This window comes from Dasypus novemcinctus, chromosome 24 (assembly GCF_030445035.2).
Source record: "Dasypus novemcinctus isolate mDasNov1 chromosome 24, mDasNov1.1.hap2, whole genome shotgun sequence".
Lineage (NCBI taxonomy): Eukaryota > Metazoa > Chordata > Mammalia > Cingulata > Dasypodidae > Dasypus > Dasypus novemcinctus.
The window spans coordinates 33,926,308-33,951,300 of NC_080696.1; the positions used below are offsets into that span (position 1 = coordinate 33,926,308).

General features: G+C 48.4%; 1 protein-coding gene across 6 annotated transcripts in view; it reads left to right on the forward strand.

Annotated features, from left to right (window-relative positions):
- The window catches only part of DNMT3B (DNA methyltransferase 3 beta), a 39,103-nt gene that overhangs the window by 12,469 nt on the left and 1,641 nt on the right, over nucleotides 1-24,993 (forward strand). The window contains exons 1-21 of one of the 6 annotated variants that reach the window (XM_058286896.1): nucleotides 966-995; nucleotides 1,183-1,345; nucleotides 2,303-2,364; nucleotides 3,839-3,943; nucleotides 4,887-5,012; nucleotides 5,687-5,896; nucleotides 6,853-7,011; nucleotides 11,624-11,731; nucleotides 12,595-12,742; nucleotides 14,406-14,531; nucleotides 14,642-14,686; nucleotides 15,646-15,725; nucleotides 15,981-16,093; nucleotides 16,579-16,762; nucleotides 17,358-17,442; nucleotides 18,199-18,344; nucleotides 18,661-18,751; nucleotides 19,108-19,256; nucleotides 20,047-20,132; nucleotides 22,115-22,184; nucleotides 22,979-23,097. In XM_058286896.1, the coding sequence (XP_058142879.1) occupies nucleotides 966-995; nucleotides 1,183-1,345; nucleotides 2,303-2,364; nucleotides 3,839-3,943; nucleotides 4,887-5,012; nucleotides 5,687-5,896; nucleotides 6,853-7,011; nucleotides 11,624-11,731; nucleotides 12,595-12,742; nucleotides 14,406-14,531; nucleotides 14,642-14,686; nucleotides 15,646-15,725; nucleotides 15,981-16,093; nucleotides 16,579-16,762; nucleotides 17,358-17,442; nucleotides 18,199-18,344; nucleotides 18,661-18,751; nucleotides 19,108-19,256; nucleotides 20,047-20,132; nucleotides 22,115-22,184; nucleotides 22,979-23,097 (2,405 nt within the window). Of the gene's footprint in view, nucleotides 1-712; nucleotides 996-1,182; nucleotides 1,346-2,302; nucleotides 2,365-3,838; nucleotides 3,944-4,886; nucleotides 5,013-5,686; nucleotides 5,897-6,852; nucleotides 7,012-11,623; nucleotides 11,732-12,594; nucleotides 12,743-14,405; nucleotides 14,532-14,641; nucleotides 14,687-15,645; nucleotides 15,726-15,980; nucleotides 16,094-16,578; nucleotides 16,763-17,357; nucleotides 17,443-18,198; nucleotides 18,345-18,660; nucleotides 18,752-19,107; nucleotides 19,257-20,046; nucleotides 20,133-22,114; nucleotides 22,185-22,978; nucleotides 23,098-24,993 lie in introns of those variants that run through there. The other 5 variants (XM_004464066.4, XM_071211633.1, XM_071211634.1 and 2 more) reach the window with 5 other exon arrangements.

Sequence of the window (24,993 nt, forward strand, 5' to 3'; positions counted from 1 at the left end):
AAGTGGATGGCTAGACAGGAGGGTGTGGTGCTAATACCCTTCTTGAACCCTTTGGGTGAAACCAAGGGATGGGAGAGTGGGGAGCCCTCACCCTGATCTAACGGCAGTGTCCTGTGACTGGGAAATTCTGGGTATGGCTGACATTCTGTGCCCTGGGGCCATTGAGCCTGGTGTCCTCTTTATCCTTAACCTTTTAGACAATAATGGGACCTTGGAGGCCTTAGCCTTGTCTATGCATCCGTTTTTCTTTTTCTGTAAAATGGACACAGCCGCTTTAGGAGGATTAGTCTAGGGAAGGATGCCTGTCCTGTCACATGTCTAAGCCCCCATGATGTACCAGACGGTGTCCCTGGTCACTAGGCCCAGGCCCTAGGCCATCCAGCCTGTCAGCAGCAGGATTTGCCCAGCGACCATGCAGTTAATGGAGGGGCAGCAGTGGGGAGACCAGATCCCAGAGATGGGGGTGAGGTTGGAGCAGTTAACTGCCCAGTCCTAAGCCGGTGCCTCCCCCACCCCTTCCCTTCTTGGGAACTTGGGACTCTGAGCCCCAGCTGGTGAGGGAGGAGGGGAATGAGCGACAGGCCAGCAGACCAATGGGCCCCCGAGGATGGGCTGGGGCGGGGCTTGTGCTGCCATGGAGAGGAGAGAAGCGGTTCTGTGGGGGAGGAGGGGTCTGGTAGGAAGAGGACCTGGAGATTGAGGGGAAGGGAGAGAGCAAACAAAGGGGTCAGGAGGGAAAATAATGCACTGGCTTCCTGAGGCCCTGCAGAGGCTGGGCAGAGAGAGGGGGCCAAGGGCCGTGGGGGCCGAGGCTGGAGGCAGGCTGGCCGGGGCAGGCAGGTCCTAAATGGCATTGTTTGAAGGGGCCGCTAATTGCACAGAGCAGCCTGAGGCTGAGACCCCAGCCCCGGCCCCCTCCACTGCCCCAGGCGCTGGCGTCTGAGCCTTCAGGGTCGCCGGGCCACATGGAACCAAGTCCTGAGCCTCCGAGTTTGGTGAGGGGGCAAGCTCTGGGGGCAGCCTGGGTGGGGTCGTTGGGCACGAGCATCACCCTGAGAATGGATGGCTCATGGCTGGCTCTTGGTCTGAGAACGTGGAGCCAATGGTGGGAGGTTTGGGGCTGCGCTGCCCCTTGTGCCCCTGCGTCCCTTCTACCCTACCCAGCCTGGCCCTCACCCGCAGGAAACAATGAAGGGAGATACCAGGCATCTGAACGGCGAGGAGGACGCCAGCGGGAGGGAAGACTCCATCCTCACCAACGGGGCCTGCAGTGACCAGTCATCTGACTCCAAGGACGCCCCCTCACCCCCCATCCTGGAGGCTATCAGCTCCCCGGAGATCAGAGGTGGCCGGGCCTGTGGGAAGTGGGGGGTGGGGTCAGATGCTGACACGGGTGGGCAGTCACTGCCGGCCACAGCAGAGACAGGCACCTCCGGGCAGGCTTGGGAGGCTTAAGGGAGAGGGGCTGATCTCTGACAGTCTCTGTCACACACCCCTTCTCTCCTTTCTCTTCCCTGCCCACAGCCTGTCCCCCCCACACACACACCTCATATCGCACCTCTGCTGAGACTCTGAGGAGGGTGACCCCAGGGGTGGCACTGGACGGTGCTGTGGCCATCCCCTGTCCTTCTCCATTCTCACTGGGGATTACAGCACAGGCTGGGGTCCTCAAGGACTCCTCTTTGGGACTTCTCTCCCCTTGGAGCTGGGCCTGGGGTTGTTCTTGAAGGGAATAGGCTGGGGGGTGGGGGAGGGCCTGAGGCTTGCTTTTTCTCCCCTCCCCTCCCCTTCTTCCCAGACCAGGTCACTGGGGCTTCTCCCCATAGAGATTCTTACCCAGCTGGTTTAGAAACTCCCATGTTGTCCTAGGCTGAGAACCCTTCCAAAGCTGTGCTGTCCAATAGATCTTCCTGTGAGGATGAAAGTGGTCTATCTGTGCACTGTTCATTCCAGTAGTCACTGGCCACACGTGGCTATGAGCCCTTGAAATGTGCCTACTACGGCAGGCACCGAATCATTAACTCAGTTGTGATCAGGGGTCGCTGTGCTGGACAGCACTGGTCTGGAATGAGTTTGATGCCTTCCCTTTGTGCCTTCAGTATTACTTTGGGTCCTATTAAGTCCTGGCCCTGTGCCCTGCTGACTTATAAATCAGTAGAGGATGCTGAGGGCTCAGGGGAGCTGAAGAAATGACCCTGCCAGATGCCCGTGGTTCGGTAGATCCCCGGCCACAGGCTCGAGGAGGGAAAACATGGCTGTAGCCCAGGCTGGTGCATCAACACAGGCTCCGTTACCTCCCCAGGACGCAGATCAAGCTCTCGATTGTCCAAGAGGGAGGTCTCCAGTCTGCTGAGTTACACTCAGGTATGGTCTCTCCTCCTTTTCAGAGCTAGGGCGATTTCCTTTAGAAATTGAGACCTGTACATCTGTTGGTTCCCAGTGTTCATTGAATGACCCTTTTGAACACTGCTGGGCACATGGAGGGCTTCTGACAACCTCTCATGATGGTATTTGCTGTCTTTTATTTGAAATATACAAAGTCTTGTCGTGTGTGTGAAAATTTGCTTTACTAAACTATGAAGTGTTTTTTTTCCCTGCATATTTTTGAAATGATTCAGAATCGGTGGATGATCAGTTACATTGATAAATTTCTAATATAACAAACTATCTTCCTGAAATACACCCAACTTGGTCATGGTATGTTTTGAATTTGATTTACTTAAGTGACTATTTGTAAATGAAATGGATGTGTGATATATTATGTGTCTGGTTTTGAGATCAGGGTTATATATATTTTTGGACATGTATTTGCTTTGCAAGTTGGAAAGAATTTGTCTTTTAGGGCATTTTAAAAAAACAAAAGTTCCAATTTCTTTAATAAAGGACTGTTAAGGCTTCTATTTCTTGCAGTTTTTTCCCCAAGTTACATTTTTCAACATTCCTTATGTTTTTTATGCCTTCTATTTTCAAATTAATCTTGTAAATGTTTGTCAATTTGACTTTTTTCCAAAGAGCCAGTGTTAGGCATTGGACAGAGTCATGACCAAAAGCAACGAAAACTCTGTCCTAATAAGCTTCCATGCTCCTGGGGATGGGCGAGGGCTGGGGATGCAGAGCTGCGGGAGTGAAGGCAGGATGCCGGGCAGAGGCTCAGGACGGCTGCTCTGTTGACAGTTACCAGGAACACTACTGCCATCTCAGATCTGAGCATTTCCCCTGGGGCTGGGAGGCACTGGGCTAAACAGGCATTCAGTCTCACCACCACCCCATTGCCCTGTAAAGAGAGCTGCTGTTAACCCAAGAAAGGGAATGTGTTATTTAGGGCCTCACAGTTGGCAAGGGGAGGATCGACCAGACCTGGGCCATTCAGCACTCTGGTTTTTATGGCCAGTTTACGCTTGGGTTTCAGTTGAGGCCTGTGGACTGTATGACAGTGGGCTCATGGCATTGCTTCCTGGTCAGTGTTGTCTTGCGCTGTTGGTCTCCATTTCCTCCCGTAGCAACTCTGAGAATCGTCCAGGTCTCCCCACCAAACATAACCAAGCTGGTCTAAGAGACGTCAAGCCATAGCCCTTCATGATGTATTTTTTGCCCTTGCTGTATTTCTTTGGTTTTCTGATTCCACTGGAGTTTTATCTTTCAGTCCCATCTTGAATTCATGATCCCATAGGGAGTTGGCATAAAATCTTTTTGAAACAAAGTAAGCTAGTTGAAAATATTTTCAGGTCACTTAGATCCTTATTATGATTGGTTTCAACATGATTAACCCTTCATTTTAAACTTTTGGTTATGTGGTTTCTTAATTGCATTTCAAAGTTCCTAATGTTTCATTTATAAGGATCTGACAGGCGAGGGAGATGAAGGGGAAGACGGAGATGGCTCTGACACCCCAGTGATGCCAAAACTCTTCCGTGAAACCAGGACTCGCTCTGAAAGCCCAGCTGTAAGTCCCCCCTGCTTGAGTCAAGGCATTTGAACCATGCATGGGTCTGTGAAAACATGTATCATGTTTTGCATCTACCTCGGGGTGGTAAAGGAACAAATATTCTAAAATTGGAAAATGACAGCAAGTCTCATGGATTGTTATTGCTGGAAGGGTTTCTTTCATGTAGCAGTTTTTACTCTTTCTTAGGACCATTTTGGAAGTGTCAGAGTAGAGTTTGCAAGATGGATGGCTCAGCCACCGGTAAACCATGGACTTACCTCTGGGTAGATGCTGTGGCATTGGAAAGTTTGTGGGCTGGATTTGGGAAGGCAATGATTGTTCTTGGTCACCCAGGCCATTAGACACCAGGCATGGCTTATGATCTCACCTCAGCAATCCTGTGGGATATATATTATCCCCTTGTTACAGTTGAGAGAAGATTCCAGTAACTTACCCAAGGTTAAACTCCTGTTGGACACAGCGTTTGGTTCCAGTTCTGTGGCTTCCCAAGTTGACAACTTTTGGAGAAAGATCATAAAGCCTGAGGGCTTCTCATCCCACTTGATCCAGTGCTTTCCTGAAGATTCTAATAATGGGTCTTAATGCTTCTTTTTGGAAAAAATGGTTTATAGTAAACATGGATTTTATTCAGTCCAATTTTCAGGTGTCCATTTTGCTGGCCAGACCTCAGACTCCATGCCAATTCCTGTGACAGGGAGGGTGGGACCCACTGTACATTGTCAGGCAGCCCTGCTGCCCACCAACACCCAGAAATTTCTGGGTGGGTGGGGTGTTTCCAGGCCAGATTCCCAACTGACTTAGTGACCTCACTCATTTCCTGTTGACCTGAGGCCTCCTGGTCTCCTTGGCTGCCTCTCAGGGCCAATCCTCCTGTTCCCCTGCCTCAAACCCCTTACCTCCAGTCACCTCAGGCCTCGTGCTTACCCTCTCTTGCTTCCAGGTCCGAACCCGAAATAGCAACAGTGCCTTCAGCCGGGAGAGGCACAGGCCCTTCCCACGCTCCACTCGAGGCCGGCAGGGCCGCAATCCCGTGGATGAGTCCCCCGTGGAGTTTCCGGCTACCAGGGTTGGTTCCCCAGACGTCCCACTCCCCGGACCCCTGCCCCCAGTCTCTACTTGGTGTTGGCAAGATCAACCTCCCTCACGGAGCACCGTTCTCTGTGGCCAGTGCACAACCTGTGTCCTTTTTTCACGCTCATCTTGTTTTCAGGATCTTGCTTTTCCTTTCTCTCCTGGGTGTTGGATGCTAGATAAGCTTCCCTAAGCCTGATGATTTCTTTCCTGGCCTGATCCTGGATGGAACTGTTGTGGGAAACACTTGCAGAACTCCCTGCTGACCAAGTACCTGCCCCCCTCCATAGAAACAAGCTTGCAGCCACTGGCTTTAAGAACAAGTCTTTTGCCTCCCTAGTATCTTCTTTTTTGTCTTAGGATACCCCAGCAGTTTCAGCAACACATCACCCCTCTTGCAATGTTGGGTGCAGAGTAGGTGCTTAAAAACACTAGTGACCCTCTCTGAGCTTGCTTTTGGAGCATTACCTATTGTTACAATTTCGTCTTCTGGCTCTGAAGTTTTTACTGTGACTTTCTTCTACCACTTAAGGCATAGTTGTTCCTGGAAAACTTGTCTCAGTGGTCTCTTCACCTTAACTTTGTCTTCACTTTCTGTTTACCTGGGAAGCATTGGTCTGAGGTCACCTACCTGCTTGGCAGTGGCCCGAACTGTCCTTCTGTCCACAGTCCCTGCGGCGGCGGGCAGTAGCATCTGCAGGCTCACCGTGGCCATCCCCTGCCAGCCCCTACCTCACCATCGACCTCACGGATGATGATGTGGCTCCCCAGAGCAGCAGTACCCCATACTCCCGCCTGGCCCAGGACAGTCAGCAAGAGAGCTTGGAGTCCCCCCAAGTGGATGCAGAGGGGAGAGAGTCTGATGGCACCGAATATCAGGTATGCAGCTTCCTGCCAAGGGCAGCCACAGATGTTGGATATAGACCAAAGGAAACAGTTGTTCAGAGGCAACTACTTGCTACTATGATTTTTGCCACTTTCTATCCCAATATTTTAAATTTACTCTCCATATACCTTTTCCATATACAACATACCACTCTCCCCTGATGTACATAACTCACCAGTTTGCTGCCATATTCTTGATTTTCTGCAGATTTATACATGGAGATGTGTGTATCATGTTTGTACACACGAGCAAAATTACATGCATACAATTTTACAGCCTGCCTCTCTCCACTTAATAGGACACTAGAGCTCTTCACTTTCATGCCCAAGATTGTATTTTTGTACCATAATTTAATGAACCAATGGAGCCTGTTTATTTTCTACTCAAGGAAATGCTACATCCTTAGACATACGACTTGTGTATAGGTAGGTGGTATAGGAGTCCTTATTTCTTTTTCATATTCTAAGTACATTTTATAATTTGCTTGTTTTCACAGACATCTCCATAGTTCACAGAAAACTTTTTATCATAGCGCTATGTGCATTTGGCCAGAGGTTTTGTTGCATTTTGATGGCTTCCCTATAGCCCTTCCCAGTGCCCTATGCCTTGGATTTCCAGGTCCATCTTTTACTCTGATCTCATCCATTGTGATCAGATGCTAGGCTAAATGTTATGGGTAAAATAATATAAAAATCCAGACTCGACAAATCCTGTCCCAGCCGTTGTTCCTCATAGTTTGAAGCAATTCTCAATCCTAATTGTTCATCCACAGAACTTTGAGAAGTGGGTAGGTATTTTGAGAGTGACTTTCTGTCCCAGTTGTTCACTTGCAAGAAGCCCTGGGTTGGATTTTGAGGCAGTTAGCCATCACTGGGGTGGGCAGGATTGTTCCATGACCCTGGGTGGTCTATCTAATTGGAATTCTTTCACCTGGTTTTTCTTTCTCTAGGATGGGAAGGAGTTTGGAATTGGAGACCTTGTGTGGGGAAAGATCAAGGGCTTCTCTTGGTGGCCTGCCATGGTGGTCTCCTGGAAGGTCACCTCCAAGCGCCAGGCCATGACTGGCATGCGATGGGTGCAGTGGTTTGGCGATGGCAAGTTCTCAGAGGTGAGGACAGGGCAGGAAGGCTCTCGAGTGGGCCTGCAGGCCTGAAGTCCTTTGCTTCTCTTTTTTTTATCCCCCTCTCTCTTGAGCTTGGTGTGTGACCTTTCAAGATGATAGCATGTCGCTGCTTGCTACACATGGATGAGGTCATGCTTGGTGTCTAGGAAGAATTTTTTTTGTTGAAATGGAAAGAACATCCCTTGTCAGATTAAACAGATACTAAGGGTCATGTATGCCCCAAATTACTGATCATCACTTAAAAAAAAAAATTTCTTTATTTACACCGCCTTCTCCCCCCCTCCCCCCTGCCCCATCTGCTCTGTGTCCATTTGCTGTGCGTTCTGTGTCTGCTTGTCTTCTCTTTAGGTGGCATCAGGAACTGATCCTGGGACCTTCTGGAGTGGGAGAGGGGTGCTTAATCTCTTGTGCCACCTCAGCTTCCTGGTCTGCTGTGTCTCTTGTTGCTCCTCTGTGTGTCTTTTGTTGTTACATCATTTTGCTGGGCCAGCTCTCCACTCAGGCCAGCCCTCTGTCTGGGCCAGCTCTCCGTGGGCCAATTTACCTTTACCAGGAAGCCTCAGGAATCATATCCTGGACCTCCCATATGGTAGAGCCTACTCGCTTGAGCCACATCCGCTTCCCTCATCATTATATTTTATACACTTAGCTGTTAGAACCTTTAGGGAGTAAAATGTGGAGTAACAAAGCCAGAAGTACAGTAGTATTGGCATTGGTATTTAATCATGTCATTACTGGAGATTAGTTCTTCATGAGGCTTCATCCATGTTGTCTATTGTCCTTCCCTTTCAACCTGTAGAACTCATTAGTATGCCTTGTAGGGCTGGCTTAGTGGAGACATACTCCCTCAGCTTTTGTTTAACTGGCAATGTCTAAACCCCCCCCCTTTTTCATCAGAGAAGTTGTGGATTTATAGAATAATCATGCATAAAATATGGGATCCCCATATACCAGCCTATTAACACCTTGATTGCTGTTATATATCCTTCATTGAGAGACAGTTTTGCTGGGTATAGAATTCTAGGTTGGTAGTTTTTTTGTTTTTGTTTTTTCAAATGAGGCCAGTAAAAAAGAGTTTATTGAGAAACGAGAAGAGAGACAGTATGTATATATCTAAGGTGTGAGTGTGGGCATCCTCCAGGCAGAGAGAGAAGCAACACGGGGCCCTGGCATAGGTCTTTTTAGGGCCTTTTCTCCTTCCCCTTCCCCGTATTAAGGAGGGTTCTCAGTTATTTGCTGCCCTGATTGGTTGCCTTTCTATGGTTGTAGTTTTCACTTTCAACACTTGATAAGTCATCCCACTGCCTTCTTGCCTCCATAGTTTCTGATGAGAAGTCTTATTGAGCCTTGCTTGTATGTGACATGTTAGGCTTCTCTTGTGGTTTTCAGAATTCTCTTTTTATCTTTGAATTCAACAGTTTGAGCTGATCTATTTGGGTTTATCCTGTGGGAGTTTGTTGAGTATCTTGGATGTGTATAGTCATGTCTCATTAATTTTGGGGACATTTTCAGGTATTATTCCTCTGAATATTCTCTCTGCCCCTTTCTGTCTTTTGAGACTCCCACAGTGCTTATTGGTACACTTGATGGTGTCCCAAAGGTGTCCCACACTTTTCATTCTGCTGCTCAGAATGAATGATTTCAATTATCCTATCTTCAAGCTCATTGTTTCTTCCTCACACCAGCTCCAATCTGCTATTGAACACCTTTAAGGAATTTTTAATTTCTGCTATAATGGTCTTCTGCTTTTTTGTGGTTCCTTTTCATAATTTCCCTCTCTCTATTGATAATCTCTTGGTGTTCATCTATTTCCTTTAGTTATTTATCCATGTTTTCCTTTAGCACTCTGAGCATGTTTTGTACCATTTTCCCAAAATGTTTGGTATGCCCCAAGTCTGGTTCTCCTCATTGGTTTCTAATGCTTGAATCTTCTTCTCCTGGGCCATCATTTCCTGTTTCATTGTATGTTTTGAAACCTGGATAATTCGATAATGTGTTATTACTGGAATTTGGTCTCTGTGGCTTCTGTTCCTTAAGCTTGTATCCAGCCAGTGTTATTACAGAGCTTTCCTTAAATGCTCAGAGCTAGCAACAGCAAAAAAAACAAAGAGGGAAAAAAAGAAAACACCTTTCCTAGTCCTTGCAGATTGCTTTCCTTCAGAGTTTATCCATAAAAGGAGTTTGGAGAATAACTCCAGGACAAAGCATAGGGGCCTCCAGATCCTTATGGTATGGACCCTTACAAGGTTCAGGTGTTTCCTCTTCCCTAGGAAACAGTTTTCTCACTGTCCTGGGCACTGCCCTGGATGTCCTACAGCTAGCAGTCCTTGCCCTGGGTAGCACAACTTGACTGCTCTACTGCCGTGTTCTGAAGGAGAGCTTGGTAAGCCGCCATCTACAATCAGGGCAGGTTCTGGGATGGGGTTCTTTAGCTACCTCCAGACAAATTGGGGCAGACATACAAGTACACACTAGTACCAGTGTGCATGAAAAGTTACTTTGCTCCCTCCACAATTCAGACCAGAGATCTATGGTGAGAGTGTGGGTTGGCTACACTCCAAACTGGTGAGGGTGGGGAAGGGGCCAGCCAGGGTGCCATGGGATCATTTCACTTTTAAACAACCTTATTTTTGAGTAGACACTTGCCATGTTACTGTAGTCCATGCTTTTGTTTTCTGGAGCTTTGAAAAAGATGTTTCTGCCAGTTCTTGCTGGTGCTCATAGCTTCAGAGGGGGGAAAGAGCCCTAGAGCATCTCACTCCATCATTTTGTTCCCAGGACTGGGTTCTTAATAATTAGACATTTTAAGTTCATATTATTGATGAGGGGCTACTGGGGAAGAACTCTGGGCACAAATGAGGCTGTTTCAGCTCTTCATCTCTGTATAAGGCACATTTTGCGGTGTCCCAAAATTTAAACTGGAATAGTATACTGATACTTTTCTTGTGATGGTCTCCTTTAAAAATGTATTCTAACCCTCTAATGAGGACCAGAGAGGTTAGGTGAGCTGGGCTGGGATAGAGGCAGGTGTGAGAGAGAATGAAGGACCATCCTAATACATTCCTGGGATTTAGCCCCAAGTTCTGGTTTTCTTGTGAGTTGGGCCCTTTGCCATCAACACATTTATTTCCCGAGGGTGAGAATAATACAACCTGGGGGTCTGTAGTTGCCCTCCTTGACCAGCAGAGGGAGCAGAGGGACAAGAGTCCTCAGCCTGGGCAGTCCCTGAAGCATTTTAATTTTAAGGTAGTGGGCAATGACTTCTGTGACTTGAAGAAGGTTGAATTGCAACCTAATGGTTATGAGTGCTTTGGCCCAATGAGCTTTGCCAGTAGGAGGCAGTATGGGGCTGTTGGCTTTGTGGGATGGGATTGGCTCTCAGACCCTAACCTGGACTGGACCCTGCTCAGCACACATCTGGTATGTTGGAGCAGTTTGGTGGTGGTGATGGCCCCCCACCTTTTAGAACTCAGGAAGCTGCGTTTTTAGTTAGCTTCTTCTGTGGTTCTAAGAACACCTATGTTGGAGTCCCAGTTTCTTCACAGGCCAAATGGGTGCAGTAGCACTTGCAGGAGGCCAGCCTTTGAAGTAGGTAGCAGGAGAGTGAGTATTGGCTGGAGGATGGACCCTGGCACATCTCTGAGTTCTGACAAGCTTCCGTAGACAGCCAATCCCGTCACTCCTCAGTGGCAGCCCTGTGGGTGGCTGGGGGATGTGGGAAGGGAGTCCATGGTGGAGTATTTAGATCTTTAATTCCTAATGCAAAGCTGGCATCAACAAAGCACAGAAACAAACAAACAAAAAAGAGCTTACTCTGTGCCAAGCACTGTTCTCTACACACATTACAATTAAGTCCCTTAATATAAGGCTTGGTAGACTAATCCCAGCTGCTATTTGTCATGCCCAAGGAGGGCCAGCAGAGAGAACATCCACCATTGGGCTGTGAGGATCATTTGCTCTTAAAATACACAAATACAGGGGAAATGGATGTGGTGCAAGCAGGTGGGCTCCTGTCTACCATATAGGAGGTCCAGGGTTCAATATCCAGGGCCTCCTTTGCAAGCTGACCTGTGTGGCGAGCTGACCCATGCGGAGTGCTGACCTGTGCAGAGTACTGCCCTGTGCAGGAGTGCTGGCCCAAGTGGGAGAGCTGGAGCAACAAGATGACGCAACTGAAAGAGACACAGGAGAGAATAAGAGACGCAGCAGACCAGGTTGCTGAGGTGGCGGTTCCTGGAGCCGTCTAATGAGAATACAAGCAGACACAGAGAGCAGACAATGGAGGGAGTAGGGAGAAATAAATAAATAAATTTGAAAAAGCTATACAAATACAGGATGTATTTAATTCTCTTTTATTCAGAATATCATACCTCCCATATTTCTTGAGTGTCTAGCTACCATTTTTCTGGCTATAGGATGCTCTTTCTATTCTACTCATTTTTTTCTTTGAATTGCTACTGTGAACTATATCCTCAGGAGTGGAATCTCCATTAAAGGGTGCTAAAATCTCCCCCTTAGCCCTTTAGATGGACTGAGAGCTGTGTGGCACTGTACTCACCTGCTGTCGGTGGATGGTGACGATGTATTTCTCTCGTAGGTCTCTGCGGACAAGCTGGTGGCTCTGGGGCTGTTCAGCCAGCACTTTAACCTGGCCACCTTCAATAAGCTGGTCTCCTACAGGAAGGCCATGTACCACGCCCTGGAGGTAACATGGGAGTCGGGTGAGGGCTTGGCCCTGAGAGCAGGTGCAGCCACTCCAAGGTTAAAGCAAGAGTGCCACAGAAAGATTGCTCAGGCTGCAGTGTTGCCAGAGATGTCTTGGCGAACAGGGAGGAGGTGAATGCAAACATGGTGGCCTCTTGTAGGTCTGACTGGGAATGAAAGGATTTAAGGCTCTCCCATGACTTTCCAGCACGACCCCAGCTTCTCCCTGGGTGGCTGATGGCACTGCCAGCTGAACTGGGTAACGATACTCATATCTATGAACAGCTTTCCTTTGTGTGGTTCTGCTTTGTGAGGCCTGCTGCCTCCTCCTTTATCTCTGGGCCCTGTTATCCCTGATGTAAGCCATCAGGCTTTTGTCCTTCCCTTCACCTTGACTTGGAGCTGGAAAGCTCCATGCCTTTGTCCAGCATTTAGGTGCCAACCATGCTGAATTAGACCTGTAAATCCTCATTGTGCCTCTAACATAGGACTTTACAGTTGCTACCTCACTAACTTCATTGAAGAGATTGATTGAAAGTGCAGAATTGATAGGACAGGGCTGGTCCAGGCTTCTCTATCTAAAAGTGCCAGAGCCAATTCTGAGTCCTGCCCGCTGAGAGGGAGCTGACCCTTTCAGATTCCTTCCAGGGATAGACCTTATTTGGATCCTGCAGGGAAAGGCTTTATTCAGCAGCTCTCAGGGCCCTGCCCAGGCCCCTCCTCTCTGTGCATATCACAGCCCTGGGCAGCTGTTCTCTTCTGAAAGGGCCCAGTGTGAAGGGGAATGCAGGCTTAGGGTCCCTGGGTGCGGCCTGGCGAGCACCAACCCTCCTGTTCACCACAGACTTGCCTTTATCTCGGCAGAAAGCCAGGGTGCGAGCTGGCAAGACCTTCCCCAGTAGCCCCGGAGACTCGTTGGAGGACCAACTGAAGCCCATGCTGGAGTGGGCCCACGGGGGCTTCAAGCCCACTGGGATCGAGGGCCTTAAACCCAACAACAGCAAGCGACCAGGTGGGAGTGAGTCCCCATGGCAGCGCGCACTGCCCCTGCTGGCGGGAGGAGTCCCTGGGGCATGCAGCCACCCCAGCCCAGCTTACCAGAGTACACCCAGGCCACCCCTCTTTGACCTGGTGAGCCCTAGGGCTATGGAAAAATAAGCAGTCCCCAGGGCATAAGAAGGGCTGGGTCAGCCTTAGCTGGCTTCCCTGGTCACTTTCCTGCTAAAGAATATAATTTGCAGTTCTCTGTCCTGAAAACTTGAGTAGGAGGTTAAGATGGAATCTTCACTAATACCTTTTTTTTTTAAGGAATAAGAAATTAAACCCTGTTTACTAGAGAAAACTTGGAAAGAACCTCAAGCCTCCTTCACCTAGAAAGAGGCATCACCCATTGTTAACACCCTATGTTCTCCCGTGTAAGCCGAGTGGTTCCACGTTGTCACCCTCCTGAAATTCAGGCTGTCTTACAATCTGTACATTTAATGTAGTGTTTCTGTTTTGTTTTGTTCCCTGCCCCCGCCTCCCAAAAAAAGTGGTTAATAAGTCGAAGGTGCGTCGTGCAGGCAGTGGAAACTTAGAGTCAAAGAAATACGGTATTTCCCCGCTTTTGTCTCTGCACTGTTGTCTCTGATGCACTTTCTCTTCAAATTTGCATATACAGTGATCACTAGGAAAGAATCAAATCTCTGAAAGGAAACCTGAACACTTGACCTCCACCCACCTCACCCCCCTCCCTCACACCTGCTCCCCAGGTTAACACTCTTGGGTGCACCATCCTTCCTGCTTTTTCTGAACACTACTTGGATTCCTGCTTTCCCCTTGCTCTCAATATTAATAGTAAAAGCACTTTCAAATGTCATTTGTTCACTAAAGGCCCAATGGTTAATGGCTGCATAATTTATTTTTCTTGGCAGAGGAATTTATATAACGATGTCATGATGTATAGATAGAAATCTAGAGGGGGGAAGCCACATATTTAATTTAAAATTTTTCTAGAAGCCACATTGAAAAAATTTTTAAAGAATGAGTAAAATTAATGTTAATAATTTTATTTAACCACCCAATATACCCAGAATAATTAGAAATTTTAGTCAGTATAATGAGGTAGTTCACATTTCCTTTTTAGTTCCTACCCTATAGCACATCTCAATTCAGATGCTAAATTATTATTGGAAATAATAAACGATAATAAAAATTAAATGATTTGCATTTGATTTTTATAAAGTTTATAGTTGAAGTAAATTCACATGTCCGAGTTGTTCCAAATATACTAAACTTCTGCAATAATTGAACCAATTGTCAGTGTTTAAATTAAAAATGAAAAGTGATTTCCTTAGTCATGTATTGGCTTAAATGTTGGAGTAGCTACACGTGGCTCTTGGCCAGCAGGGTGGACAGGTCGGGTATAGACGTTTCCTGGTTTTGGCTTGGTCTAACGTCTTTGAGCTGGCTCTCATGGGGGATAAGGGTATCCCTTTACACATCCCTGTCTCAAACCAGATAAGTACGTGGTAGACCCTGGATTGAGGGGTTTGAGTTACCTGTCCCCACACTGGAGACATCTGACCCCAGATGTACCTGGCACCCAGGCATGGCAGGGTCTTATCTGGCACCCTGGGTCTCCCTGGAGCCACCTCCTACCAAGCCACGGTTGCCACCCCCTTCACTTTTCACAGAGAACAAGACTCGAAGACGCACAGCTGACGACTCTGTCACCTCAGACTACTGCCCCCCACCTAAGCGGCTCAAGACAAATTGCTCCAACAACGGCAAGGACCGCGGGGAGGAGGATCAGAGTCGAGGCAGGTGGACCCGGGACCTCATGTTATCAGGATGGGGCAGGCAGGATGGGTGGCCACTCAGCTCAGGGCATCGGGGGCCGTCTCACACCTTCTCCCTCTTCTCTAAACAGAGCAAATGGCTTTGGATGTTACCAACAGCAAAAGTAGCCTAGAAGGTAATGTTCTCTCCCTCTTGACCTCCCCTTCTTGTCCTGGGGCGCTCGAGGCCTGCCCTCTCCTGGCTCGCTCGCCTGCCTGGAACTCTGGGGCGGGAGCTCTGGGCCTTGACCTCAGGCTGAGGAGCAGCCTCCAGGGGATCCGGTGCGTGGAGTTGTCCCTTCGTCTTACTTGCTACTTTTTATAGAAGAAGTAGTCCATTTTTCAATGAGACTGTTCTGTCCCTAGGATAAATGAGTGGGAAGGGTAGGGTAGAGGCAGAGAGGCAGCAGCCCGGGCAGTTGTCTAGGAGACCCAAGCTAAAACCGGACACCAAGACCAGTGGTGGCTTTCCCAAACAAGCTGGAGCCGGCCTTGAGGCTCACTGTTATCCTCTCCTGGGAGCTCCGGCCCGCTCGCTCTGACAGTGCCCTTCACCTCTGCACAGATTGTATCCAGTGGAGTTCAGAATGTGTAGGGAAGCTTGGCCTTGGGCGTTTATAAGTCTTGCCTGCCTGGTCGGCCTGTGAGTCTGTTCTGGCTTTGGGATACGAAGGGGGCTGGGCAGCTGTACTGCAAAAGGACACATGCTGTGCTCGTAGGGTTCTTTCTTGCTGTCATGATTAGACAACAAGCTATTGGAGCCACCACAAAAGCTGTCTTTAAAGGGTTTCAAAGATTTTCATAGTAGGCCCTCTAGATCCAGGTTCTCAAAGTCTGTCCTATGGGAGGAGCCCTTGTTCAGGGCCTGTCACCTCTCCCTTCTGGGCAGTCCCTCTGTCTGCACCTTCTACTTGGTGTTGACTTTCCCCGGCTCTGAAAAAGGGTCACTGCTCTACAGCATCACTGAGCAGTGTGTAGCATCCAGCAAGAAGCATCCTTGGCACATTGCTGGTGCAGAGTCATGTTCAAGATCCTTAGGCCCCAGGCTTCTGCAGCTGGGCTTCGGCCTCGATTGCCACGACTGTCTTTCTTACAGATAGCTGCTTGTCCTGTGGTAGGAAAAGCCCCGTGTCCTTCCACCCTCTTTTTGAGGGTGGGCTCTGCCAGACGTGTCAGGTAAGTCCTGCGCCCCTCCTCAGACCTCCCTGCCATTTCCCTTCTGCGTGACTCCCCTCTATTTTCCCAGCTCGAGCCCCTGCCTATCAGTGTTAGGGAAGGCTCTGCAGCCCTCCCCAGGGCTCCTGTCACCTCCACAACCAGTGTCCCTGAATCAGACATCACCAGTGATGTATTCTGTGGCTGCATCCTTAGCCTCAGCCAGTGAGTGGGCAGGGCCTGATAGTTCCTGGTCTCCCATTCCCTGGTTGCCAGGATCGCTTCCTTGAGCTGTTCTACATGTATGACGACGATGGCTACCAGTCCTACTGCACAGTATGCTGTGAGGGCCGTGAACTGCTCCTCTGCAGTAACACAAGCTGCTGTCGGTGAGCATGTGTGGGCTCCAAGCCTTTCAAGCTGTACCCCCCTTCCCACAGCTGGCAGGTGGTCTTTTCATGCAGCCTCCCTGTTTAATGGAATCCCAGGCCCCATGACCTGGGGGCAGGGCTAGGGTCAATATTGTGTGTGACTGTGGTTCTCGTGTCCTTGAAGTAGAAGGGGGGGGCATCTAGGAATGGGCTCCAGGTGGCATGAGGAAGGAAATGGTGGAGGATCACAGAAGGCTTCCCTGGAGATTGGTCACCCAGCCTGAGAGCTGCAGAGCCCCTGGAAATTGGGATGGAGATGATTTCTGTGTAAGAGCAATAGCCTGTGGACAAGAGGGTATGTGGGATATCCAAGGAAAGAAGCGGTCAGTGTATCCCAGATCACACAGGCCATGGTAAGGAGCACCTGGGTCCCCCCAGTAAAAGCAGTGGGTTGCTTTCTTCCTGACATGATGATGTCCCATCTCCCCTGTCACTGGATGCAGGTGCTTCTGTGTGGAGTGCCTGGAGGTGCTGGTGGGTGCAGGCACGGCGGCCAATGCCAAGCTGCAGGAGCCCTGGAGCTGCTATATGTGCGTGCCACAGCGCTGCCACGGCATCCTGCGGCGCAGGAAGGACTGGAACCTGCGCCTGCAGGCCTTCTTCACCAGCGACATGGGGCATGAATATGTAAGCCCTGGGCTCCTTGGCCCAGTACCACAGACAAGCTCAGGGCTTCGGTGACGGGCTTAGAGAGCATTCAAGGAAATGAAGATCACTGTACAGACTGCGCACCCCAGCCTGAGTGGCTGTGTCTGGTTGTCAGTCTTGTCTGTTGCTCTGGGACTTCCTCACTTGTGGGTTTTCAAGGGCCTGATGAAAAAGTTACAGAATCAAGGCTTTTGAGTTGTAGTGAGCTGAAGCAGGAAGGGGAAGCCAGTGAGTACTTCTCAATGTGAATTTTGCTGCACTCCCATTTTCAGTTCCTAGGCAGAGGCCTTTCCTCTCTAGCCCATGAGAAGGAACAGGGGTAATAATGGCTTTTAAAATGTGCATCTCTGTCAGTCACTTGTATTCCATCTCTAAGGCTAGAATGGCTGTACTGTGCCAAGTGCAGGGCTGGTCTGATCCATTTCCATTAGAGTTCCTGGTGGGGTCACAACTGAGAAGTTTCAGAGCAGGGTTTGAAGCTTAGAGCAGAATCAACCCTCAACCCCTTCCTACAGGGGTGTAACTGTGACCTTGCTCTCCCTGACTGCCATGATTCCCTCTTCCTTCCTGGCAGGAAGCTCCCAAGTTGTACCCTGCGATTCCCGCTGCCCGAAGGCGGCCCATCCGAGTCTTGTCCCTGTTTGATGGAATTGCAACTGGTGAGTTTGGAGTTCCCCTGGGGCGGCACTGCTGCCCACCTTCTGGTGGTGGGGTTGGTGCATTCATTGGTTGTGAGGGGCAGGGACAGATGCCTGCTCTCGTCGCCAGCACCAATACCCTGTTTCTCATTTGTTCTGGCTCCTTATTTGTCTCCACAAACCTCCATCCTCTCCTCCATCTGGGATAGGTGTTTTTAGGAGGTACTGGAGATTGAACCCAGGACCTCGTACATGGGAAGCAGGTGCTCATCCCCTGAGCTACATCTGCTCCCCACCTGGCACATTTTTTGATTCTTTGTAAAAGAATGCAACTCAGTAGCAATGAGTCATAGTCATTCCTATTAGTCATTCCTAGTAGGAGTGAATCTTTGATTTCTCCCAGACCTTGAGGTTATTTTCTATTGTTTTGCTATTCCAAACATGGTTGCAGTGAAGATGCCTGACAGTTTGTGTGCCTGTCCACTGGATGGCTGCACTTGCTGGGATATTGGTTTGTTTTAAAATCCTGTCTGGGGGCTATACTAGTTGACAACGGCAAATTTTTTCATGAGCTCCCACAGTTCCAGGAGCCTGCTGTGTGCCCCTGGGCTGTTTCTGTGCTGGCCGCAGGTACTCTCTTGGGGACTGCAAGGTAGCTGCACTTAACAGATCTGGTCTGTGTCCTGGAGGGGGCCTAGTCACTGGCTAGAGAGGGTGCCCAGGCAGGATGAGCCGGGTGGTCCTCAGTGCATTTTCTGTCCTGCCCGTCCCCAAAAGGGTACTTGGTTCTGAAAGAATTGGGCATTAAAGTTGAGAAATACGTCGCCTCTGAAGTGTGTGAAGAGTCCATTGCTGTTGGAACCGTAAAGCATGAAGGGAACATCAAATATGTGAATGACGTCAGGAACATCACGAAGAGAAATGTGAGGCCCTCAGCACCCCTCTTCCTCACCTCAACCCCGAGCCCCTGCCTCCTCATGGGCAGGCCTTCCCCTCCCCAGTGCACAGGGTAGTTGAAGGGCACCTGCGAGCACATTGAGCTGCCACTGTAAGGTCCATAGTAAGGTCCACAGCTTAACTAATTCAGGGGATCTGCGGTCTTAGTTTTTCTGGGGTCAGAAATGGAGCAGGCAACATTAGGAGCAGGTTTTCTGGGTGAGTGTTTTATAGGTTACCTGGGAATCCAGGCTCTCCATCTTCACCACCATCGCCCCCTGAGGGTTTGTTTTTCTCTCTCAGATTGAGGAATGGGGCCCATTTGACTTGGTGATTGGTGGCAGCCCGTGCAATGATCTCTCAAATGTGAACCCTGCCAGGAAAGGCCTGTACGGTGAGCATCCCTGGTTTCTGGTGGCCCCAAGAATCCCATGTCACCTGAGTGCTGGTCCAGGTGGAACGGTCTTAGCAGGAATTATTGCTTCTGGCCAGCTTTACTGGGAGCCTCATCGGGCCTGGTGGCTCTGTCTGCCCCATTGCTAGTCCTCAGCACCCAGAGGGAATGGTGCTAAGTGATAGTGAAGCACTGAAATCTGTGTCCTGGCCAGTCCCTCCAGAGACCTTTGGGTACATAGAGATTTTGGGGGCCTTGGTACTAACGCAGGGTGATCATTAGGAATCTATGGGTTTGCTAGCCAGCCTCAGGAATATGGAGTTTAAACTGTGCCCTGTTGTCTTTCATGAGCTTAGAGGGCACAGGCCGGCTCTTCTTTGAGTTCTACCACCTGCTGAATTACGCACGCCCCAAGGAGGGGGATAACCGACCCTTCTTCTGGATGTTTGAGAATGTCGTAGCCATGAAGGTCGGGGACAAGAGGGACATCTCACGGTTCCTGGAGGTGAGAGGGGACAGGTGGGGGATGATAGTCAAAGATGACCTGGACATGGATGCCCCTGCTGGGAGTGAAGAGCTAGGCGGCTGTTGGCCATGCTTGGGAATAGTTTCTTGTTGGGGGTATGGGTGGAAATACATGGAGAATAATTGGTTGTTAATCTCATCATCATTTACCAACTGAAGTCTGGGATGATGCGACCATCTCCCTGGGAGGGCTCATGAGAACTGACTCCACTTTGGTTCTAAAGAATCTTTTACTCATTCTTGTTCCAAAAACTGCTTTAGGGGACCACAGGGAAGTTGATTATCCAGTGTTTAATATGTGTCAAGCACTGTGGTAAATAATTTCTATATACTTAAGTCATTTACTTTTGCCAAAAACATGGAAATTAAATTTTCAGAAATGTTCTTGTTCTCTCATGCTGTGTGACTCTCTGGCGGATAGGTGCTAAGAGGTATATATTGGCCATACTGCATTTCCGTAACCAGGATCTTGCCTGGCTAGATTTGTAATTCAAGCAACATTTACCACCCCTCTACAGTATGTTCTGTAGTAATCTGACATGTCCCAGGGTATACCATCTCTAAAATCCCACAGGCCTGATATTTTCTCCACCATCAATATAGGGCACTGTGTCTTCCAGCCAGCTCTTGATGGGAATTGGTCTGGCAGGAGCCATCTCTATAGCCAGGTGGCATCCCTGTCACCTGCCCAATTCTAGCCCCACTCTGCTACCCTCAGCATTCTGACATGGGCCTCCCACCAGCTGTCCTTCTCTTCCCTCTCCCTGCAGTGTAACCCGGTGATGATTGATGCCATCAAAGTGTCTGCTGCTCACAGGGCCCGATATTTCTGGGGTAACCTGCCTGGGATGAACAGGTAACAAGGGGGTCTGAGTGGGGTAACCAAAAAGTCATGATAAATGTAGCAAATGGTGGTAGCAGTGTCGTGACAGGGCTGTATCTGACCCTTCTGAAGAATTGGTTCTCTGGAGAAACAGTCCCCACTCTGGGCTTCAGACCAACCTGGAGTTGGTCCTGAAGGATGGCAGGGCAGCGGCCACCCAGAATGCCAGAATCCATCAGCACCCAGCGTTCCTTAGCCCTTCCATTGTTCATGCTCTGTAGGTGGCCTGGTTCTTAAAAGCCTATGTGGAGGCCGAGTGTCTGAGCAGACAGTCTTGGCCCTCATGGAGTTACTACTGGGGGTTAAGGAGACAAATGATGTCTTAGCTGGGGGAGAAGGGTGTGTGCATTAGTAAAGTTACGGAGGAAGATTTTATCAGGAGTCTAAATGTAGGGATTGAGCCGTGCTGTTCTAGGCAGAAGGAGGAGGATAAGGGCTATTGAGTGGTGGAGTCACAGACCAGCTCAGATAACTGTGTGTGTGTGTGTGTGTGTGTGTGTGTGTGTGTGTGTAGGAGTGGTTTGGAAAGAAGGATAGAGAGCTCAGAGGACATGGCCAAATTGTGTGGGCCTATACCACTTAAGTATACTTTAGCACAAACTGTCATGGGAGGTTTTAAGCAGATAAGATCCGTTGTGTCTCATGTTCATGGTAATTTCTGGATGTGGAGTTGCAGGGTCAAGGGCAGAAGTGGGGCAACCAGTCCACAGGTTGGGTGGTTCAAGCATTATTTATAATGTTAAGCATTATTTATAATGTCAGATACCATCTGTGGAGAATACAATGTGAGTTGTGGCCCCCAGGGTTTGCAGTATGACAGTCCCGTGAGAAGTGGTCAGATTCAAGATAAATTACGGATAAGGCTTACAGGATTTGCTGTGCATTGAAAGTGTTGGGTGTGAGATAGAAAGGTCAGCCTGAGCTGCATGAAGAACGGAACTGCCGTGACTGGCCTTTGTGCAGGGTTCCAGGATGGCAGGTGTCATAGGCCCAAGTACAGCCTTTTGATGCAAAAACCTTGGTTTGTTTAAATCTTAATCTTTGAATTGGCACAAGGCAAGGCTGGGCATTTAGAGGTGCTGGTGTCTTCTCTCTCGGGTCCATGGGAGAGAGGAAATGACGATTGGGTGCTATTTGCATTTGTAACCTGGACCTCATCTTAGATCAAGGGAATCTCTGACAGAACATAACGACTCTGGTTCCCTGCCCCTCTTGTAGGCAGTTTCTATACCTATGGTTGGTTTCTTTTTGATGGTTCTTTTTGATGGTTCCTTACACCGGGTGGCTGTGGTGTTCATCTCGTCTGCATTCGTACCTCTTGCTGGTTTTCTTCAGTTTCTGTTTGGCTTTCTCTGTTGACCTCTGTATCTACAAAGTAGGTTTCAATGGTGAAGGTTAAAAGTTCCATCAGTCCTTGTGAACCACCTCCTGCCTGTCTTACCTGTACCCACCTCTAGTCCTTCGAGCCAAGCTGTAATAGCCACCAAAATACCTTGGGTTTGATGTGCTAGTGGTATCAAGTAGATCAACAAAGATTTAATCTAAACTTCATAGTTTTAAGGTAAACATGCATCGCAGAGAGGTGGCTCAAGGTCACCCAGCCAATGAACAGTGGGGCTGGGACCCAGTGAGTTCTCCTGACTCCTGTCTAGTATGCTTCTGCCAATGCACTTTCCTCAGTGGAAACATGGCTTTGACTAGTATTAAAAATGAGAAACATATGGCCTCTTGGATATCAGACTGCCCAAGAGATAGGCCCAGCCACTGGCTTGGGCACATAGGGTTGTGTCCAGACCAGGATTACTTTTATCCTGTGTTTGTGGCCATGTTCAGTGCTAGCAAGTTCACTACCAGGGTACTCTTTTGCAGCCTAGGTGCCCACTCCCACCTTGGGCGGCACCTGGCTGAGTCCTCTTTATAGGTAGTGGAAAGTAATGGGTTTTGGCTGTTCCCAGGCCTGTGATAGCATCAAAGAATGATAAACTCGAGCTGCAGGACTGCTTGGAGTTCAGTAGGACAGCAAAGGTAAGATGTACTCACAAATGGTGTGTGCCGCGGCCCTCTGGGAAATGCACTTGGTGACCTCCAAGCGGGATCTGGGAGATGACCTTGGCTGTCCAGTTTCCTGCCCTTCTCCCCATATAGCTCCCTGGTGCTGGGCTTCTTTCTCCCACACAATCTGCCCCTCCTCTAGTCCCATCATCTAGTAGAGCAATAGGGGTGATTCTTCATAGTCACCGGATTTTAAAAATAGACTTTTAAATGTTAATTCTGGACACACAGACACATGAGAGGATTTCAGGTGGTCCTCCCAGGAAGAAATGAGTTATTTATGTTTTTGAAAAAAAAGTCCTATAATTAGTAATTATATTAAAATCTCAATAAAGGTCTAATCTTAGTGTATATCCAAAAAAAAGAAAAATCTCCATAAACCTGAGTTTCAGTGTTTGAGTCAAGCTACACTTCATTTGTCCAAACTCCAGTTGGCCATTCAGTATCTGGGTGGTTTTAAACTGTTTACTTAATCTGGCCTGATCTGCAACTCTGGTGTCTTCTGGTATCCATGTGATCTTAGTCATGGTCACTTTTTGTGTTTATCTCGTTCTCTCTGAGGTTGGTCCTTCCTGTTCACTTCTTGACATTTAGGAAGCACAAGGTTATTGTCCTTCCAACTCTCCTTCTCATTCCCTCTGTGAGCCCAGCCCTGCCCTCCTTTCCTACACCAGCCCTCCTCCTCCATCTTCCCTCAGTGCTTTTGAGCCTTTTCAACTCAGAACTCTTCATTCGTGCTCATCCCATGCTATTGTTTTATTCTCCAGTTAAAGAAAGTACAGACAATAACCACCAAGTCGAACTCGATCAGACAGGGGAAAAACCAACTTTTCCCTGTTGTCATGAATGGCAAAGAAGATGTTTTGTGGTGCACTGAGCTAGAAAGGTGAGCAAGGCCGGACATGGAGAGGGAAACAGCATAGAAGAGTCAGAGAGGGGAGCGGCAGGTGGCCATCTGCAAAAATGGGCAGGTGCTTTCCTCTATTCTTCACGGTCTCCTTGAGCTGCATTCATGGGGGACACGAATACCTCTTCAGAGTTACTTCTTATTTCCTGTCAGAAGTGGCAGGGGGAGGGGTGGCAGTAGTCATCTGAGACATGAAGTCACCCAGCAGCACCATCTGTTGGCTCCATTGCCCTGGCAGCCGCCTGCCCCAGCATGCTGGGCTGCTGGGTGGATGAGAAGTCAGCTAGAGGAAACAGCCCAGACATGCCACTGCTCTCTGGAAAGACTCCTTCCGCCAGGTTTCATTCTGTAGTTGATTCCTGCTTAGCCCCACTCTGTCTTCTCCCTCTTCCCTTTAATTGGTTAAATGGCTGGTTTCTCTTTTGGTTCAAAGAACCAGCTTTTGGATTTCAGTTCTCTATTCTGATTCCATCTATTCTGGTTCCTTTTTTTTTTTTTTTTTTTAATCCTTTCACTCGTGTTGCCCTGGTTTTATTTATTTATGTTAGAAAGGAAGTGGTCTAAAATTATTAATATCCCCCTTTACAAAGTCCCAAAGACTTTGATATTGAGTATTTTCATTCTAGATATTTCAGTTCTGTAGCCAATTTTATTTCTTCTTTGACTTAAATGGTTTTCTTAGAATAAAAGTAAATTCTGATGGGTAGAAAGAAAAGCTGGTGGGTCACAATGCCCCATCTATAAATGCTGTGGATAATTTAGTATTTTGAGACGAAAGCCTAACACGCGGCTAGACCTGTGAAGCTACGTCGGCGCAATTGGCGGTTTCATTAAGTAGCTACTGAAATAAAGGAAGAACCAGGCCTTAGCGGTTCCACTCTTCTATTCTGCCTTTGGTCCATTGGTGTGATTTCAATTTGGATTTTAAACCTCGGTAAAACCTAGGTTCAGTGTCTAATTAGCCTTTGTACCAGGTTCTAGAAGAATCCCAGAGAAGGAGGCGCTTGGTAAATTTGATTGCCCTCTGTCTGAGGCCTTGCTTGGCTCTTAATCCAGCAACCTGGGTTTGAAGAACAGCAGGAAAACTCAGGTTTCTTGAGTATGCTTATACTCATGGTATACTCCTGAGCATCCAATGATTGAAAATCTGGTCCATTTTTATGAATGCCTTTTTTCCTTTTTAAGGAAATCGTTCAGCTTTTTATTTTTATAGACTTTATTTTTTAGAGCACTTGTAGTTTTATAGAAACCTTTTGCAGAAGGTACAGAATTCCTCTATCACCCCTCCCTCTACCACCAGTTTTCCCTGTTATCAACATTTTGCAATTGAAGAACCAGTATTAATTATAATTATTAAATAAAATATGTAATTTACATTATGGCTCACTCTGTAGAGTTCTATTTTTGTAATTTTTATGGTGGTAACATGCAACATATGGTTTCTCATTTTAACCACTTTCAAGGATACAATTCACTGGTGTTAATTACATTCAAAAGGTAGTGTTACCATCGCCCTCACCCATTACCAACATTTCCATTGCTGTTTTGTGAAGATAGGTACATATCTGGTTGGCTGGCTTGATGGGGCATCGATGTGCACCAGCTGGGTTCCAGAGGCACTGTCAGCACTGGGGACACAAAGCAGGTGCCCTCCTGGAATATGCCCTAACTTGGGTGATCATTTGTGATCAAGTGAATCCGGAGCCTGACCTCCTTTTAGGGGGGGTGGTTGGGGGGGGATGTAAAGCCCCATTGGACCTGAATGTGGCAGGAAAGGGGACAAAGATGAGGGGCATGGCAGAAAGTGGGTACAGCATCAGCCATGGTGATGGTTTGTAGAGGCTTACAGCAGGCTGGAGCTGGCTCTTCTGACTC